This window comes from Sceloporus occidentalis, unplaced genomic scaffold (genome assembly GCF_023333645.1).
Source record: "Sceloporus occidentalis isolate IW3139 unplaced genomic scaffold, rSceOcc1.0.p SCAF_6, whole genome shotgun sequence".
NCBI classification, from domain to species: domain Eukaryota; kingdom Metazoa; phylum Chordata; class Lepidosauria; order Squamata; family Phrynosomatidae; genus Sceloporus; species Sceloporus occidentalis.
Window position 1 is genome coordinate 65941082 of NW_028316986.1, and position 19151 is coordinate 65960232.

A 19151-nucleotide genomic window follows, 5' to 3' on the forward strand; every position below is an offset into this window, starting at 1 on the left:
AAAGTAGAGGATGGTGAAGGATACTTCCAGACCAACTTTTTTGTGAGAATTGTCCTGCATCATTTGTGGAATTTTACAGGAAATACAAATAACAATGTTTTCAGTTTCTAACTGTCCCGTGTGATGTCACTCTTTTTTCCATCTGTTTATAACTCTCCTGTTTGCCCCTTCCCCTTCTTACATCTCTGTCAAAGGAAAAGATGAACTAGCTACACAATGCTCTTTGGTGGGGTAGCAGTAGGAACTTCCATCTGGAGCACCCAGGCCATTACTGGATCTGGCCCTTCAGTATCTCTGTCAGTTCCTCCTCTTGCAGTAATTACTGTGGTGCCATATGTGATGTCAAAACAATTTTGTTTTAGAAGATGAGGCATCAACTATAATGACACCGGTATAGAACAGCAGTTTTGTGCTAAACTTAGGCGGGATACAGACGGGCAAAAAGGGGTGTATTCATGACGTCATGAAGGTAGAGCCTTCAGACGGGCCTTACCTGAATGCCGCCATGAACACGCCCCCCGCACGCCCCAAGCGGGAAGAAGCGGCATTAAAAAGGTGCTGCTTTTCCCCGCTTCTTTTCTGTTTGATGCGCAGCTGCGCAGCTCCGTCTGTAAGCTGCTGCACCGGTACGCCAGAATTGCTACGCCGCTAATTTAAGTTGCCCATTTAAAAGCTCCGTGTCTGCTGCGTCACATAATGAGTCGGGGTCCTGGAACATGCGCAGTTTGCAGTCAGGCTTTAATTGCAGCGTCAGCTGCCATGCAGGTGTGGAAGCTGCAGCACAGCTGCAGCGCATTTTAAGACTCGTAACCCTAACCCTAACCCTAACCCTAACCCTAGAGCAACATGTACGCATGCGCTGCTTGGAAAGTTTGGACTTTAAAGTGAACCCCTACACACATTCCTGTGCCATTTTCACCTAACAATAAAAAACGCTAAAACTGTAAATATTTACATATATACAAGGGAGGTGATGGGGGATGGCAGGGGGACAACGGTGGCAGCGGAGACAGCTGTAGCTGTGCATTGCAGATTCAGCAGGAGCGCGGGGACCAAAGGAGAGGAGGCATCCATGATGCTGGTGACACTACCAACGTGCAAGCGGACAAGGATGCCAACACCAGCTGATCACCAGCTGGCAGGAGACCACCATTGTTCTTGGGCAGAGCGGGGCGAAAAGTTTTAAAGGGGCTTGGGCACTTTAAATGTGCCCATAGGCTTTCTGCCGCCGCTGCTTAGCGCTGCAGCTGCGCAGCTGCGCACCCGCCAGCCGGCAAAAGAAAAAATAGCCCCGTTTTTGGCCGCCTGTGAGGAAGCTGCCTCTCTCTTTGCAGCGTCCTCCGAGGTGGCGGTTTGGAAACTCCGGGTCTGAAACGGCCCCAGGTGAGGCGTCTTCACTGCCCCCCATGTGGAAGCCCCATCTCCTGAGCCACGCCCCCGGGGCGGGCGGTCTGGAGGCTCTGTATTCAGCAGAATACACCTCCAAGACGTCTTCCCCTGCCCGTCTGTATCCCGCCACTGTGAACCTGGAATCCCCATTGGAAGAACTGATATGAAGATACTTTAGGACATTTTGGTAGCACACCAGGCTGGCTTGGCACCTGCAAACTGAGTTTGACCATACTTACTTTGTAGAGAGCTGACATTGAGGCAGATCCCACAACAAGAGCTATTCCAATAACTGAATGACTGTGGAAACCATCTGCGTAAGTCATCATGACTATCCCTGCAATAGCAAGTATAGCAGCCACAATCTGTTTGGATACATGGAAGCAATGTGTTAGTGTTCTTTGAAGATCAAGAGAAATATAACACAGAAGAACAATTTATTTTCTGTCTTTTGAAAGAATGCGATCAGTGCACAAACTCCTATACAATATTAAGAAAAAACAAACCAAAAATGATGAGTGCACAACAATTATGAAGAGATTGCATCATATCCTGTTATATAAGCAAAAATGTCATTCTTTAAAAACACAGTTCTTGTGGTATGTGCTCTTGAAAAATGTTATGGTCATTAGCAGCATATTGATTTATACACTGCAGCTAGAAATCTATTGTCATGCAAGTGGATTTTTGCTTATGTGATGGGATCTTCCTGTTCTCTCCCCTCTTCCTGTAGCCCTCCACACCTCCCCTCAAATTAAAGCAGGAAGATCTCTCCCAACCCTCCAGAGGCGATCTGAAGGGTATATAGGGAGCTGCTGGAGAAAAAGGCAGTCAGCAGTTTTACCAATATAAGTAAATCCATCTGTAGAAAAAAAAAATCACTGGCTTCCACCCTATGTATACATAGCAAATATGAATATAAAAATCACAATGTTTCCCTCTGACAGAAATTTTGGAACTGATAACTGAGTTCCTCTCACCTGGAAGCAAAACAGGGCCACCAAATAATAATGACAACAACAACTACTACTACCGTTACTTCTAAGTAGTTTCTGCATACATTAGTACATTTTTAAAAAATCTAAAATAATTTTAAAGAATTTTATTTGGTCCATGATATACAAAAGAGCAGGTGGTGGAGATGGGAAGATGGGAATGTGGGTATTGAAGCCCCTAATGGTTATACAGTCAGCCCTCTTTATCAATTGATTTTTTATCCATGGATTCAAACATCCATGGCTTGAAAATATTCCAAAAAATGATAAATTCCAAATAGTAAATCTTGATTTTCCATTTTATATAAGGGACACCATTTTGCTATGCCATTATATTTAATGGAACTTGAGTATACACAGATTTTGTTATCCATGGGGGCTCCTGGAACCAAACCCCAGCGGATAACAAGGACCCACTGTAGTAGCTATACTGGAATAGGTATTATGTTGTGGTAGCAGGAGGGGCTTATAATAAAATGTTCCTCCCTGAACTAGGGAGTACTGACCTGGCAGGAGCAACAACATGACTGATTAAAAGGCAGCTTCATGTGTTCTTATGCTGAAGAAACATATGCAGTCTTTACAGGAATAATGCCAAAATGCTACAGACAAGATATCAGCTGCCTGCTCAACTGAATAAAAACATTATAAATGCCATGCTTAAACCAGACCCAAATATGAGCAGTAAGACCTGAATACTGTTCTTAGTCTCAACTTAAATAGATCCATTGAATCACTGGGATTTACCTATGTGTTGACAATTAACTAACTGACAATTCATTCAAGAATTGATTCATCGAGTCTAGTATGTTCAGTGCTTCAGTTTGGAATGCACACATTTCATGTCTGCAAAGACTTATGTCTGTGTTTGCTAAAATTAGTGCAAGATTTTGCCATTGACTCAGAGTAAGGCTGAATCAGGTTGTCTTTCAGAAGAAGGAAGGAAGTTAATTCAGCTTTTCAAGGAATGTTATTATTATTATTATTATTAACCTTTATTTATAAAGCGCTGTAAATTTACACAGCGCTGTACATACAATCTTTTTAAATGAACGGTTCCCTGCCCTCAGGCTTACAATCTAAAAAAGACACGACACAAAGGGAGTGGTGGTGGGGAAGGGGCCTTTCTAGCAGGATAATACATATAAAATACATAGCAATACAGGAAATGATTCAATGAAACAGGCACCAAAAGAACATCAAATAGTAAGCGACAATTATGCAATGCCTGGGAAGGCTTCTCTGAACAGGATGGTCTTCAACTCTGTTTTGAAGCTGGTTAAAGAAGTGATGGCTCTTGCTCGCGGGGGAAGAAGGTTCCAGGAGTGAGGGGCAGCGAGTGAAAAGGGGCGAATCTGAGATGGGGCAGAGGAAATCCTGGGCTGAGACGGCAGACCTTGACTACCAGAATGGAGGGCCCGAGTGGGAAGGTGAGGAGAAAGAAGGTCTGATAAGTAAGGAGGGGCCAATCCATGGAGGGCTTTAAATGTCGACAGCAGGAGCTTATACTGAATGTGGAAAGGGAGGGGGAGCCAGTGAAGGGATGCCAACACAGGAAAGATATGGTCACAGCGGTGGGCAGATGTGATAATGCGTGCAGCTGAATGTTACAGCATTCAATCAATCACCATTGGCACCATGATCCCTATTGACTTTAATGAAACTTGCTTGCAAAAAGCAAAATAGCCTTCTACCCAAACACTTTGCCAACTTAGGGAAAAAAGAATGTGCCTTTTATTCAGCACACAAAGACCAGTTCCTTGGCAGACAGATTGACCTCAGACCTCAGTTGGTATTTGTCATGATTATGTATGGCTGAACTCTCAACAGGCCACAGAGCATCCCCTTAAAATGTAAACTAATATATCAGACAGCTTCTTTCCTCAAACTGTCAGTGACAAGCAGACAATGCTTAGTATGTATTGATTTTTAAGGTATAACGTTACCCGCTTTTCCTTAGAAAGGATTATTTGAGACCTCTGGATTTTCTGACAATTCAGCTTCTAGTCAACATAAGTAAAAAATAAGTAGAAAGAGTACAAACTAGAGTGCCTAATTTTAGCCTCATAGTCTTTCCTTAAACTATTGGCTGAACAACAACAGTGCTGAAAAAGGTTTATTAGAGCCTTATTTCCACTACCTTTTAAATAGGATCATGTATCAGTTTGAACCGGTTCAAATGCCCCTGGTTCCCACTTAATCCGAATCGCTGAAGTGATTCCAAGAAGGAGGCCATGCTCCAGACCCATTAACCTGCATATTTTTGATGCTGATTTTTTCTGCTTCTTTTCCGAGAAATTGATTCAGCGCTAGTGTGAACCACAAGCAGATCGGAATCAATTCAAATTTCCACTTTGGCCAGCTGTAACCGATAAGTGATAAATTAGCTAATCTTTAGAAGAAAGAAACCATAACAATGTCTACAGCAGGGGTGAGGGAAAGTGGAGTCCACGAGCCAAATGCAGCCTAGAAACCTCACCTATGTGGTCCCAGAAGCCCCCATCTTCCACAGAAGCCAAGTCCTCCCCATTTTGGCATGATCTTTGGGAGGTTTTCACCACCATAAAACCACATCACTCACCTACCACCTCCAATCCTCTATACATGCCTTAAAAGCCTTTTTAACAACAACAACAACTATTTCTCAGCCAATATGGCAACTTGAAGTGACACATCATCACATCTGATTGACCTTTTGGCTGGGAAACAGCTGCAGGGGGGACTAAGGTATGTCTGGGCCCCATCAAAAGCATGTGCAGCCAAATGAGGTGGGGATGCCTGACAGCCACACAGTTCTGCATCCTCATTGAAGATAAGAAACAATGATAATTTTAGGAACTAATTTAATTTGGGAGCAAGCCTTCAAATTTCTCAGGAACGAGACTGCTACTCAAAGTATAAATTTAAATACTGTACTACATGTTAGGGAAGTCACTGAAAATACTAAAATATTATGGGTGATAGAAATCAAACAAACAAGCTTCATTTATATACCACTTCATACCGCCTAAGCAGTGTCTAAGTGGTTTACAACTGTAAGCTAATTTGCCCCCAACAAACTGGGTACTCATTTTAGCTACCTCAGAAGGATGCAAGCCTGAGTCAAGCTTGAGCCCTTTTGCTGGTCTTGAACTCGCAACCTTGTGGTTTTGATTGAGTGGCTGCAGTACAGGCATTTAACCACTGCACCACCAGGGCTCTGTAATGGTGTTGAACAAGAGAGATAGTTAATCACTTACCCTCACTCCCATGAATCTGTCCCTGAGAACGATCCATGAAAGCAAGAACACAAAAGCTTTGTTGCAGCAGAACAGCACGGAGACATCCGTAGTGTTTATTTTTTTTATTGCATGTAAATACAGGTAGTTTGTGAGTATCCAAAGAACACCAAATGGTGCTGCCTTGGTAAAAAATGCCTTCAATGTCAAGCCGTTGTCTCCAAAAAACTGGCAGCATTCCCTAAAACAAAAATAAATAAAGAATGTTAGACACTGTAGCAATAGAAGTGTCCTTTAAAACTGTAATATTAGTTATCAGCTACACTGATACTCCAGTGTGGAACCAAACCAAAACTCAACCAATATTGCTTTATAAATCCAGAGAGAAGCATCAAGTGTATTTATAAGCCTTTCAAAACAGACACTGAACAATAACTTGATCTGATGACACATTAAAATTAAAAATGATACCAAATCATTTCCAGCTCTTTCAAAATCCCAATACAGTAACAGTTTCATAGTACACTTATTAGAAATGCATCGCAACCTCTCTGGAAGAATTAATACATGTGGCTTCACTTACCAGTAGTTCTGCCCTGATCTGGAATTGGCATAATAGCTGCTGGGTGAGATGATGAGGTTTCCAGAGTGCAGGAGCAAACAGTTCAGCGACTAAAGAAACAATTACATCATTCTCACTGGACAAAGTGCCAGATTTGTCAAACATTCAGTTTTAGAACCTTCTGGTTGTTGCTGTTTAGAACCTCAGCAATACAGGCCAAAATATGCAAGTATACAGAAATGCATTCTGCACATGTCACAACAGCACAAACTAGAGGATAGCAAGCAGCAGCCTACTAAAAAGAAATTACACTCCACAATTATAACTGAGGATTTTATAAAGGACCTACACTCTGCATCATTTACTTTACATAACTTACTTTACATAGTATAGCAAATGTCCCTAGAAGAAAACAAGAATATACAGTATGCCAAAAACTATCCAGAAATGGTGTTTCCTTAGCATTTATTCATTTAAAATATCCATTAATTGTTTAAAGCAACCACAAAAGTCAGTTTGGACTGGGGGTGTCAATCTGGACAATAACAGGAACATACATTCCTTATTATTTGTATATCCTCCCACTCACAGCAGTGTTTTCTTGGAGATAGGTAGGTGATTAATCAACCATACTTACAAATTAATCATATGTTCTCTTCTAATGACCAATCATGAAGCAAAGTTTGCTAAATGCAAGATATGCAGCTAAGGACAATTACCATCTATGACAAACAGACATCTTTCACCATTTAAAGTAGCATTTCTTCTAAATATATGCTAAATTTATTAATTTACTGTTTGAACTTTATTTCGGATTTGAAAAACAGATTTATTCGGCTCATACCTGTTTGGAGACTGCCTGGTTTGACTGTTTAAAGTTGTGACTTCATTTAAAATATCACTGGAAATCAACAAATAGCTATAATATTTTACGTTCTTCAAAACTGAATGAAATTTGCAACAAAAAAGAAAAAAAGAAAAAAACATCATATGAAGGAATTAAGTTTCTTAAGGAAACTGTCAATAAAATGTTAATTTCTTGGCAGCATTGGATGAAATTCGCAGCCATAGTTTCCCCTCCTGAGCATATCAAGCCTGGAAACTTACCAAAAACAAAACAAAACAAAAAACAGATAAAAAGTTTTGGGCAACAGCAAACTTTACTGTTTAGAGTTTCAAAAAGGAGGAAGAGAAGGAGCCACAGTTATCAATCTGTGTTTTCTGTAGGCAAGGTGCAGTTTTAAAGATAAATGCAATGAGAAACCTTATGAGAAATCTTACCATTAATCCTGTGTAAAACACAACATGGTGGCAAACTGTCTGGTAGAACAAATGCTTAAAGTTTTAAATGCTTAACCTAAGGGTTACCTACACAGCCAGTCCAAAATTAAGGGAAATTTTAACTGCAGAAAGCATGACGCACTAAAATTACTGTATCCAATTTGGGACAGGGCAGGTATTCACTTTTAAAGATGCCAAGTTAGTCCAAATTCATGAGCACTGTAGAAAACAATTCACCCGTTAAAAAGAAAGAGTCATTATGGCATTGTTTACTGCATATTTATGTATCACATTTAGAAATGGAGAAATAGTTTAAAATCAATTGTTGTTGTTGCATGCCTTCAAGTCACTTCTGACTTAAGCCGAGTGTCTGTGACTTGCCCTAGGTCACCCAGTGGGTTTTCATGGCCAAGCGGGAATTCAGACCCTAGTCTCCAGAGTTGTAGTTCAATGCTCAAATCTTGCTGGATCAATACATTTAAGTAAATCTGTAGTAGAATAAGTAGTCCTTTTAGTTTTTTGCAGCAAAACCAACAGTGTATTGTGGGGCGAGAGAAAGAGAAATCACATTTTATGAAACGAGTTACTGTCCATTAAAGTTTATGACAAATCAAACACAAGGCTTTATCATATGGAGGGTGAACTGGTAAAATCCCATGCAGAAACAGGATTTTAAAATCCAGGTGTTTTTTGTCAGATGTGTTGGCATGAAAGAGAAATAATCTGAATGGAAAGCTCCTTTGTACTTCTGGAATTTAATGAAAGTAAAAAGGAGCTGGTTTTGAGGACTTTGTGTTTGGGCTATTTTTGCATTATTTCTCTTTCATGCAAACGTTGTGTGAAAAACATCACGAAAATGTGTTGTTGTTGTTTTAAATTTTCTGTTCAGGTTAACCCCAAACATCATCTGAAAAACAACCTGCAAATTCGTCCCATGTGATAAAGTCCACAGAGGGTTCCTATGGCTGAGTGGGGCTTTGAACTTCTGTTGGAGTCTTAGTCCAACACTCAAACTGTTCCACCATGCTTGTTCTCTCATGTGCTGTTTTTCTTCAGAGGGATTCATGGCAGAAGATATAATTCCTCTCAATTTATCCCCACAATAATCCTGAAAAGGAGGTTATGCTAAGAGGCAGTGACAGATCAGTACTGAATCTCACAGTTTAGTGGGGATTTGAACCTAGGTCTCCCTGTAACTTGGATGTGCCAATTCTCTTCACTTACAAACAATATTAAACATTCACTTTAAAAAGCACATTGAAGTTCCAGGTGGATTTTAAGTATCTGAATAAAGTCAGGTAAGATTAATGTGCTGAAGGCAGAGCAAATTTCCTTGAAATGTATATTATACAAATATCACTTCACTGAAATGAGTTCAAAAGAAAATTCATTTTATAGTTAAGTACCTTGCGATTTATAGCTGCATAAATTCTTGCATGAAGAAAAGGTCCCAAGGTGCTCCTAGTACAGAGCACATGTCAGCTAACATTTGTGATGATGTTCTTAACAGTATAGCTGGGTCATCAAAACACCTTCCTTGGCAATGGAATATGGAATAATTTAGAGTTGGAGAACTGCCAAATTTACATTGCCAAAATCAAGCTGAAAAACTGATCAGAAAGGTGGATCTAGTGCTGAGGTGCAAGAAAATGCTTACAACATAGCAGGACCCAAAAACACATACTCTCTCATTCATTAACCAGTCGTGAGAATTTTGTGCTGTAAGGCTGAAGTGCAGTGGAGTGTAGTTTCCTGCTACTGCTTGAGGTGTAGAGAAGAGGAAGGTTTTGTACCCCAAGAGTAAAAGAAATTCCATGACTCCACAATGCCAGTGAGTTCGCAAAGAGGTCAACAGGAAATAGGCCAAAGAAAACCAAGGGTGGTGGTGGTGGTGGTAGAACAGGAAAAAGTGATGTCTTTCTTGTTAAGCAGTATGAGAAAATTTTACTGCAGTGTAGGCAAGATGCCAAGATTATAGTAAAAAGACACACTAACCGTTCCAGTCAAACAAAATATAAATTCCTGACTTTCCTGGTTAGTCTTTTTTTTTTTTTTTTTGAGTCTGCAAGTCCTAGGGCTGCTAATGACAGGGGCACTTGGAGAACTCTAGTTCAAAGGGTTGCCATAGGTCGAAGCTGCCTTGATGACTGCTAACAACCATAAAGCAAAGCTTTAAATTATACTTTGGATTTTATCATATGGTAAAAAATTGGGAGTTTAAAGAGTCAATATACTGAGAAAACTTTGTGATCGTGGTAAAGATTTTCACATGACATCACGATTAAAGAGGACTTACCCTGGGAATAACCAGCAACAAATCATTTATGGGAAAATCCTGTGAATGATTTGTTGCCAGTTATTCCCTGGTTATTCCTCAAATAACTCTGCTTTATTTGCAGTGTGTGTGAAAATCTTCACTGCGATTGTACAATTTCCCCGGGATATTGACTCCTTAAACCCCCGATTTCCCTCTGTGCGATAAAATCCTTTGATTGAAAATGACCCAAGCTCCAGATGATATAGTGAGTTTTTGGTACATACAATACACAACTACAAAACTAGGACAGTGTTACTACTCATGTGCTTTTGACAACAACCTGACACACAAAGAACTTAAGGAAGTTGTTTTCATATTTTATTTCCATACCAGGAAAAGCTTCCCCTCCATAAACTGTGTGCATAGGGCTAATGTGAAAGACACATTAGTGTACCTTTTTATTGTGCAGGAAGGTGAATTTTTCTGCAACCACTGATCTAGGATGTTGCAGTAATAAAACAGTGGTAGGACAGTGCTATTAAAGCCATAATCATTACCATCTACACATACAGTTGCATCATTGCATAGCCGCCTGAATAGCTCATTCTAGAGACATTCAGGATACTGTTGACAGGCTCTAACTATGCAGCAGTAAAGCTGTAAAGCTCCCAGTGTAATACACAGTACACTAAACAGGCATGACCCAGTTGCCTTGCATAAGTTGCTGATGTGATGCTTCTGACACAACCATACTCTGTTTAAAGGAGAGCTGCACCTTTAAAATGTAGGCTCCAAGCCCAGGACCATCACCCCATTGGCACAGAAACACCTGAGCCCACCTGGCTGAACCAGCCTAGAGAACATCATCAGCCTATAGTGGACATTAGGTTGGATGGTTTTTTAAAAATTATTATTAGTATATTAACTATGGAGAGAGATGGCAACAGGCAGAGGGAGATTACTGATAATATAACTATTTTAAGCATGTAATTTGTACTTGTTTGTTATTTTATTGTTGGGGGAGAGTTGGAGATTGTTATATTGCTTGTTATGTTTGATTATTATGCCATGTGATGTTATTTTAACATATCTAATTTGATATTGGTAGTTGTTCTGCTGCCAGGGAAGTGCCAGGGATTGCCATTTAAATTATTATGCTATGTATTGTGCTGTATATTTTGGATTTTGTACTCTATATTCTTTTAATTTTTTTGTATAATTATTATTATAATATTGCTGTGATGTTTTTGATGAGAGGTGTTTTGTATTTTTGATGCCTTTGTTTTGTAATCTGCCTTGATTCCGCAAGGAAAAGGAGGAATATAAATAGATTGTATTATTATTATTCAAGTTTCCATGGTAAAAAAACAATACAGTAAAGATAATTACCATAAACCTTAGACAAATTGAAATTTGAGAAATGCTCTAGGATTCCTTTCCAATATTCCTTTTGTCTATAGTAATTTATTAGTAGGGCATTCATTGAAATAGGTCAGATTTAGACTGGCAAGATGGAGTTGTCTTATTAAGAACTATCACTCCATAGATATGTAAGTAACTGTTCCTGTTCAAGAAAAAGGTGGTGGACATTGTAGAAGGGCACATTTGGGGATGATTTACACCATATAATTACAGCACTATTATTCCACTTTAGATGCTTATGGAATAATGTGATATGTAGTTTGGTGAGGCCTAAAAGCTCTCTGGCTGGGGATTATAAATATTTCTTGCTACACTCCAAATCCCAGAAATCCATAGGATATAATAATAGCATTGTGATTCTGTAGTGTGAATGGGTGCCTGATCGTTCACGTTACACTATCCTGTAAGCAAAACCTGTCACTGGCTGTTTTGATTATCTTTCCAGTGTCCTTTATCCTGAAATCTGACCTTGGAAATATTCTTGACTTTATCTTCCATAATCCTCCAGACCATGTGACCATGGGAGTTGTTGTTCCAAAGTTATCTTTCCCAAACTTCACCCGAGACACAGCAGAGGCTGATTTTTTAAAAACTCCTCAGCAAATCAAAAGGATGTGCTTTTACAGTCACTGACAGTCTTAAAGCTTTACACAAATGTTTTGGGTTGTCCCTTAAGTTAAGCAGTCAAGTAAGTTGCAAGAGTGGTTCAGGCTATTAACAGCAATTCTTTAAATCAGAGCAGCAACTATTTAAGTGCAATTGTCCAAATGCCTTGAGGAAGATTTGTTTTTTGGCCACTGCCAGGGATTATTTTGACAAAAAGTTTCATATCTTTTTAAAACATTTTGGAAAGAACCGCACATGCACAGGTTTATTGAGTGAAGATGCTGCAGCATGTAGGAAGCCACAGGAAGAAGACAAAGGCAAGGTTCTTAATTTTTTAAAAAGGAAAGTATGTTCCCTCTTCCAGTGCAAAAGAACCACAATTAATTAATCCATATTCTGATTACTCAGTTTGATGACCATGATTCAACAGGATGAAGTATGCTCCTTTAGATCCGGAGAGGCAAAATTGAAATACATGGGGCATTTGTGTATGTGTGTTGGACATATCATAAGAAAACGTGACTCATTGTAACGTGGAAAACCAAAATGGTGTAGTGGTTTGAGCATTGAACTATGATTTGAAATTAGGGTTCAAATCCCCACTCAGCCATGGAAACCCACTAGGTGACCTTGGTCAAGTCATACTCTCTCAGCCTCAGGGGAAGGCAAAGGCAAACCCCCTTTGAACCAATCTTGCCAAGAAAACCCCATGATAGGTTCACCTCAGGATCACAATAAGTCAGAAACAACTTGAAGTCACACAACAGCAGCAAAGTGGAAGGCAGTAGGAAAATAGGAAAACCACATTACAGGGGCCTTGATTCAATCAAGGAAGTCATGGTCCTGGCTTTGCAAGACCAGAGCTGGGCAACTAGTGATAGAGATAATTCCTAGGGTTGCCATAGATCAAAGGCCACCCAACAGTAAATAACAATTAGTTATTTGATTTTAACTGATGTTTCAGATTGCCCTCATTATATTCTAATAGCTGCTATTATTATCAGTTATGGGCTAGTCTTTGTTTTTGTTTTGTGTAGATGTATGCATGCATATATATGTTTATATGTGTGCTTCCCCCCTCCACAGACATCACCAAATTTGTGATTTTCTAAGCCTGTAGTTATAAAAAACCCAACTATGCTCAATAGTTCTCCAAGTTGGTATAGGTTTCTATGGCAGAACCTTTGCAAGTAATCCAGAGGTTTGGATTGCTAAATGTTTTGTAAATGTCAGACACAATGAAGCCCGCAAGTCATACTTGGGGCTGTATCAGCCCCCAGGCTGGTAACTGCTATTTCAAATAAATTAGTAACATCATGGTGTGCTGTGAAATTCAGACCAGAAATTCCAGAACAGCCCAATTCCAGGCTGATATTACTGAGATATTCTAGTCCACCTCCAAATACTGCTTGTTGAAGAGAACCTACCAGTGAATACAGTCTTAGTATTTTTCTATTATAGAATGATGTTAACAAACAAGCAAATAAAATTTAGATTGCATAGTGTGACATATTAGCTCTGAACAATTTTGAAAATTGACTCCAAATCTTTTTTAATCCAAAATATGCTAAACTTAGTCCCACTTATTTTCAAGTACGGTAAGTCTGCTTAATACTGCAGACCTTGTGAGTTGAAATGTCACTGTAAATCACTGGTGATTTGGGACAATGTTGACTATCATACTTCATTTTATAAGATAATCTATTACTATAAATACTTGTTCAGATGTCGTGTAAGAAACCCACACATAACAGCAGATGGGCAGACTGTGACATCACCAAATTTTATGTAACTCAACCCTATTTTTTATTAGATTGAGAAACTATGTGAGGAAAAAATCAAATCTCAGTCAACGTGTTCTTATTTTAAGGGACATTTTATTTATCTGAAAGATTTTTGCCCTTGTCTTAAGCAAGTGAAAAAAAAAGACTGCTAGAATGGTTGACAAAAATCAATAAGTACAACAAGAAGGGATTAGGAGATGTAAAAACACCAACATAGGCATTAATTACATTTTTACAGTGACAAAATAGTACAGAAACAGTTCAAAGAGAAAGAAAACTGAAACATATTGTACTCTCGATGCTCATATTTGAGAGTTCCTATTTGTCTAACAGCATTTTCTCCAGACAAGCCAAAATAATGTGAGATAGTTGATGAACTGCATATCATTGATACTGAAAATGTAATTGATAGAAAGTTCTGATGTGTGGGTCCTAACAGTTTGTTCAGACAAATCAGATAGTGGTAGTGATCAAAAAGCGATGTCTCCATCTAATTCTAACCTATTGAAAACAGATGCCACACTGCAGAATTAATGCAGTTAGATACTGCTTTAACTGTCATAGTTCCAGCCAATGAAATCCTGGAATTTGTAGTTTGTTTTGGCACCAAAGCGCTGAGTGGGAAGATCAAACTGCACTTCTTCTGCAGTGTAGATGCAGCCATAACCTTTTAATATATCAGTTCTCTACAAAAGTGGTTATGAAAGTCTGGTCCTCCAAATGTCTGGGACTTCAGCTGCCAGATTTCCTCAGCACTAGCTGTTTAAGCTGTAACTTCTAGGAGTTTAAATCCAAATCACCTGGAAAACCACAGATTGAGAATCACTGCTCTACAAGATCTTGCTCACTCATTACTGTGGTAGTTGAGCATGACTTGTGGTTGAGAACAGTTCTGCAAAACAGCAGTGTCATATCTTTAAGGATTTCTTCCTGGAGATTGGTCAAATGTGAGTTGTGAGTCTCTGCTTAACAGGAAGCTGTAATCTAGTTTTGTTGTGTTTGCTGTCCATCCCCCAATATTACATCCTTTTATTTTTCAATTAATGTTAGCTGAGACATCATATTGCCATTGATATGAAGTCTTAACAGTTGAGTTTCTAAAAATATTCATTTACCTGTTGTTGTCACTATTAACTGCCTTTGAGTCGATTCCAAGTCATTGTGACCCTGTGGATAAGACCTCCAAGACCCCCTATCCTCAACCGCTCTGTTTAGGTCCTGTAACATCCCTGATTGAGTCTATCCATCTGCCATGCAAGATTCCTCTCGTGTTATTTCACCTTTCCTAGCATTTTTGTCTTTTCTAATGAGTGATGCCTCCTCATGATGTGGCCAAAGTACAGTAACCTCAACGTTATAATCTTGGTTCCCAGAGAGATTTCAGGGTTCTAGGACGCATTAGTTTATCTTTTTGGCTGCTCATGGAATCCCATGTTGGTGCATGTGTGACCCGAAGTCCACACGCTGATGCTCTGTGCCAGGAACACATGCCACAGAAAGCTTTGCTGTACAGTTTGTGCAGACTGGAGAACTCCTTCTCCCGCCCACAGAAGCTGCAGACACGGGTTACTTTCAAAGAGGCTTTTAATCTTCATTCTCATATTTACAATTACTTACACCAACTGACAAAATGCTCCGCTCATCCACTATATACAACACCACCACAGAGGCATTGCAGCTCCTCCCTTATATACATATTCACTGGTGGAGGTCTTTGTCCAACCCCCTACTGGGGTGATACACACTTTCCTGTTTTACATGTGCCAAGACGTTCCAATATTGAAGCTTGGTGACTTCATGTCCTGCCTTTGTGTCATCAGCTGCCTGTGACACAGCACCTTTCAATCTGCTTACTCATCACGACTTCCTTTTGAATTTGGGTTACTTTTCACCCATGTCCCATATTGCTACATCTAGGGCATTTTCACTCTGGATGCAGCCATCCTGACATCTCAGCCCTCTTCCCCAGCACCACATTTCAAATGAATTGATCTTCCTCTTACCTGCTTTCCTCACTGTCCAGCTCTTGCATCCACACATGGTAATGGGTGTGTGTGTGTGTGTGTGTGTGGTGGTGACATTTAACTACTATTCAACAATGGACTGCCAAGACTGATTTGAAATTTGTATTGGTGAATCTAGTAGCTATAATAAATACTTGAGAAAGATTTCCCAAAATTTTGCATTAAAAGGGCACATTATTGACAGTGTTAAAAGTTTGCTTCTAGGAAGCATTAAGATTCTAGTATGTATAAATCTGTTAGCAGGCTGGAATACCATACTGGGGCAAAGCACACAGAAATGTCATGGTACCTAGTAATTGTTCTTTAGCTCCAAGCTAAATCAGAATTACAACTGATTTTCCATCTTATCAGAGGCATTGCATTGTTTCCATGTATACAACTTGCTCTGTTCTATAAGATCTTCATGATTTGCAAATCATGTTCTATAAGATCTTCATGATTTGCAAATATTAATTAGCACAAAAATATTTATTTACATGTGACTTCCCAATTATTGTCCATAAATGCCCAGTTCATACAATGTTAAGTAAAATTGTTCAATTTTTTGAAAAAATAATGACAAAGTATATGGGTTTCATAGTATGCAGGGGGCTGAAGCCCCCCAGATTGGTTTAGATCAGAAGTATATAATTAAAATACAAAAGAAAAAGGATGGCTCAAATAACAGAGATTGCAAAGGTTATCTTAAAACCAACTAGTACTATATCACTCTTTCAAGTAAGCAATGCTGCATTAATATTTTAATTTACAAATACAGTACATAACTATGGCGGGATACAGACGGGAATAAAGGGGTGTATTCATGACGTCATGAAGGTAGAGCCTTCAGACGGGCCTTACCTGAATGCCGCCATGAACACGCCCCCCGCACGCCCCAAGCGGGAAGAGGCGGCATTAAAAAGGTGCTGCTTTTCTCCGCTTCTTTTCCGTTTGATGCGCAGCTGCGCAGCTCTGTCTGTAAGCTGCTGCACCGGTACGTCAGAATTGCTACGCCGCTAATTTAAGTTGCCCATTTAAAAGCTCCGTGTCTGCTGCGTCGCATAATGAGTTGGGGTCCTGGAACATGCGCAGTTTGCAGTCAGGCTTTAATTGCAGCGTCAGCTGCCATGCAGGTGTGGAAGCTGCAGCACAGCTGCAGCGCATTTTAAGACTCGTAACCCTAACCCTAACCCTAACCCTAACCCTAACCCTAACCCTAGAGCAACATGTACGCATGCGCTGCTTGGAAAGTTTGGACTTTAAAGTGAACCCCTACACACATTCTTGTGCCATTTTCACCTAACAATAAAAACCGCTAAAACTGTAAATATTTACATATGTACAAGGGAGGTGATGGGGGATGGCAGGGGAACAGCGGTGGCAGCGGCGACAGCTGTGGATGTGCATTGCAGATTCAGCAGGAGCGCGGGGACCAAAGGAGAGGAGGCATCCATGATGCTGGTGACACTACCAACGTGCAAGCGGACAAGGATGCCAACACCAGCTGATCACCAGCTGGCAGGAGACCACCATTGTTCTTGGGCAGAGCGGGGGAAAAAGTTTTAAAGGGGCTTGGGCACTTTAAATGTGCCCATAGGCTTTCTGCCGCCGCTGCTTAGCGCTGCAGGTGCGCAGCTGCGCATCCGCCAGCCGGCAAAGGAAAAAAAAAAGCCCCGTTTTTGGCCGCCCGTGAGGAAGCTGCCTCTCTCTTTGCAGCGTCCTCCGAGGCGGCGGTTTGGAAACTGCGGGTCAGAAACGGACCCAGGTGAGGCGTCTTCACTACCCCCCATGTGGAAGCCCCATCTCCTGAGCCATGCCCCCGAGGCGGGCGGTCTGGAGGCTCCGTATTCAGCAGAATACACCTCCAAGACGTCTTCCCCTGCCCGTTTGTATCCCGCCTATGTTTAATGCTATTTAAAATACAGGACTTTAAAAAACAATAGTGAAAATGACGACTGCGCTGGACAACGTACTGTGAAAGTGTGCTGCACAGATTAACTCACCTAATAAAATCATTGCACACATGAAATCTATACCTTTTTGAAAGATGGGAGAGGAGTGCTAAGAACCTGTGGTGATTTTGCTGCTTCTAAAAAATGGCCCAATTTTCTGCACTGAGAAATGATGCAGAAAGCTTCGGGAAGACACCAGAAGACAACAAAGATTTGATGAAATTGTTGTCTGGACTCACCATAAAAAATGGATGAACCAAATGTTGTTTTTCCATATTACGTAATTGCCTAATGCGCAAACAAATTGACTTGATTTTTTTTTAAAAAAGTATTATGTACTTTGAAACTCAGTCCATGCATGAAGAGGGACACCCACTTTGCAGTTTGGGGAGCATCTGTTAGAAATTAGACAAAACAGTATATACTGTACTTGTCTAAACAGGGGGACAGCAGCTGTATATTCAGAATAAACAAAACAGCTACCACCACTGGCCATTTACAGGTTTCAGACCACATACTAGAAGGCCCATTTCCACCCAAATTCTGCCCCCCCATTATGAAATTCATCTACTTTGTGATTTTAAAAAGTTAAATAATTTTACTTAACACTTGTGACATAATTCATAGCATCGATACACACACACACACACACATTTAATAGCTATTAAGATTATATGATGTTTAACAAAGTTACATAAAATTTTCTGAACTATCTGCAATCACTGTTCTAGTACAGCCAATACAATATTTCCACTGTTAAAATGGTCATTATACCTGGGCTTCTGTACTTACTGTTGAAGCTTCCTTCACACATATATTAATTGAATGTGTGTGTGTGGGGGGGGTAATACTGCATCTACCCATGGCCATGGTGCCTGAGAGTACTTTATCCCATGCATCTGAAAGAAGAACCTATATAAAATGCACAAAGGCTTCGTCTACACACCTGGGAACCTTTGTGCAGATAAAGCCTACAAATGGACATCTCATCACATTTTCATCCTAATGCATAGATTAATGAGAGGTAGTAAGAGCACTAGTAATTCACTTGCCTAATATGTTCAGGTTCAGGATTAAAAAACACATCACCACCACCACCACCACCTTCCTTACCCTGCATGTTGTATCACCTTATTTAGCCTATGAACTTCAAAAGCTAATATTTGGGGCCTTTTGACTGGCACCTTTCTAGAACAGATGACCTCACACTCAGAAAGGAGAGATGTAGTAGTGATGGGTGACTTCAACTATCCTGATATCTGCTGGAAGTCAGAATCAGCCAAATCCCCAAGGTCTAGCAAATTCCTCACTTGCCTTGCAGACAATTTCATGGTCCAAAAGGTGGAAGAGGCAACAAGGGGACCAGCTATTTTGGATCTGATCCTAACCCATAGGGATGACCAAGTTAATGGAGTGCAAGTGGTGGGATCCCTAGGTGGGAGTGATCATGCACTCCTGGAGTGTGTTATACAGTGGAAAGGAGAAGCCAGGCATAGTCAGACACGTATGCTAGACTTTAGGAAAGCTGATTTTAGTAAATTCAAAGATATACTGGGGGTGATCCCATGGTAAAGAATACTAAAAGAGAAGGGAGTTCAAGATGGATGGGAGTTTCTTAAAAAGAAGATACTGAAGGCACAATTTCAAACAGTTCCAGTGAGGAAGAAAAATGGGAGATGTCT

At 40.2% G+C, this 19151-nt stretch overlaps 1 protein-coding gene across 3 annotated transcripts in view; it reads right to left on the minus strand.

The window, feature by feature from the left end:
• Positions 1-19151, minus strand: part of SLC35F3 (solute carrier family 35 member F3) — a 184357-nt gene that overhangs the window by 14099 nt on the left and 151107 nt on the right. For all 3 annotated transcript variants that reach the window (XM_089529898.1, XM_089529899.1, XM_089529900.1), the window contains 2 exons: positions 5624-5843; positions 1629-1754 (listed from right to left, as the gene is read on the minus strand). In XM_089529898.1, the coding sequence (XP_089386024.1) occupies positions 1629-1754; positions 5624-5843 (346 nt within the window). The remainder of the gene's footprint in view (positions 1-1628; positions 1755-5623; positions 5844-19151) is intronic.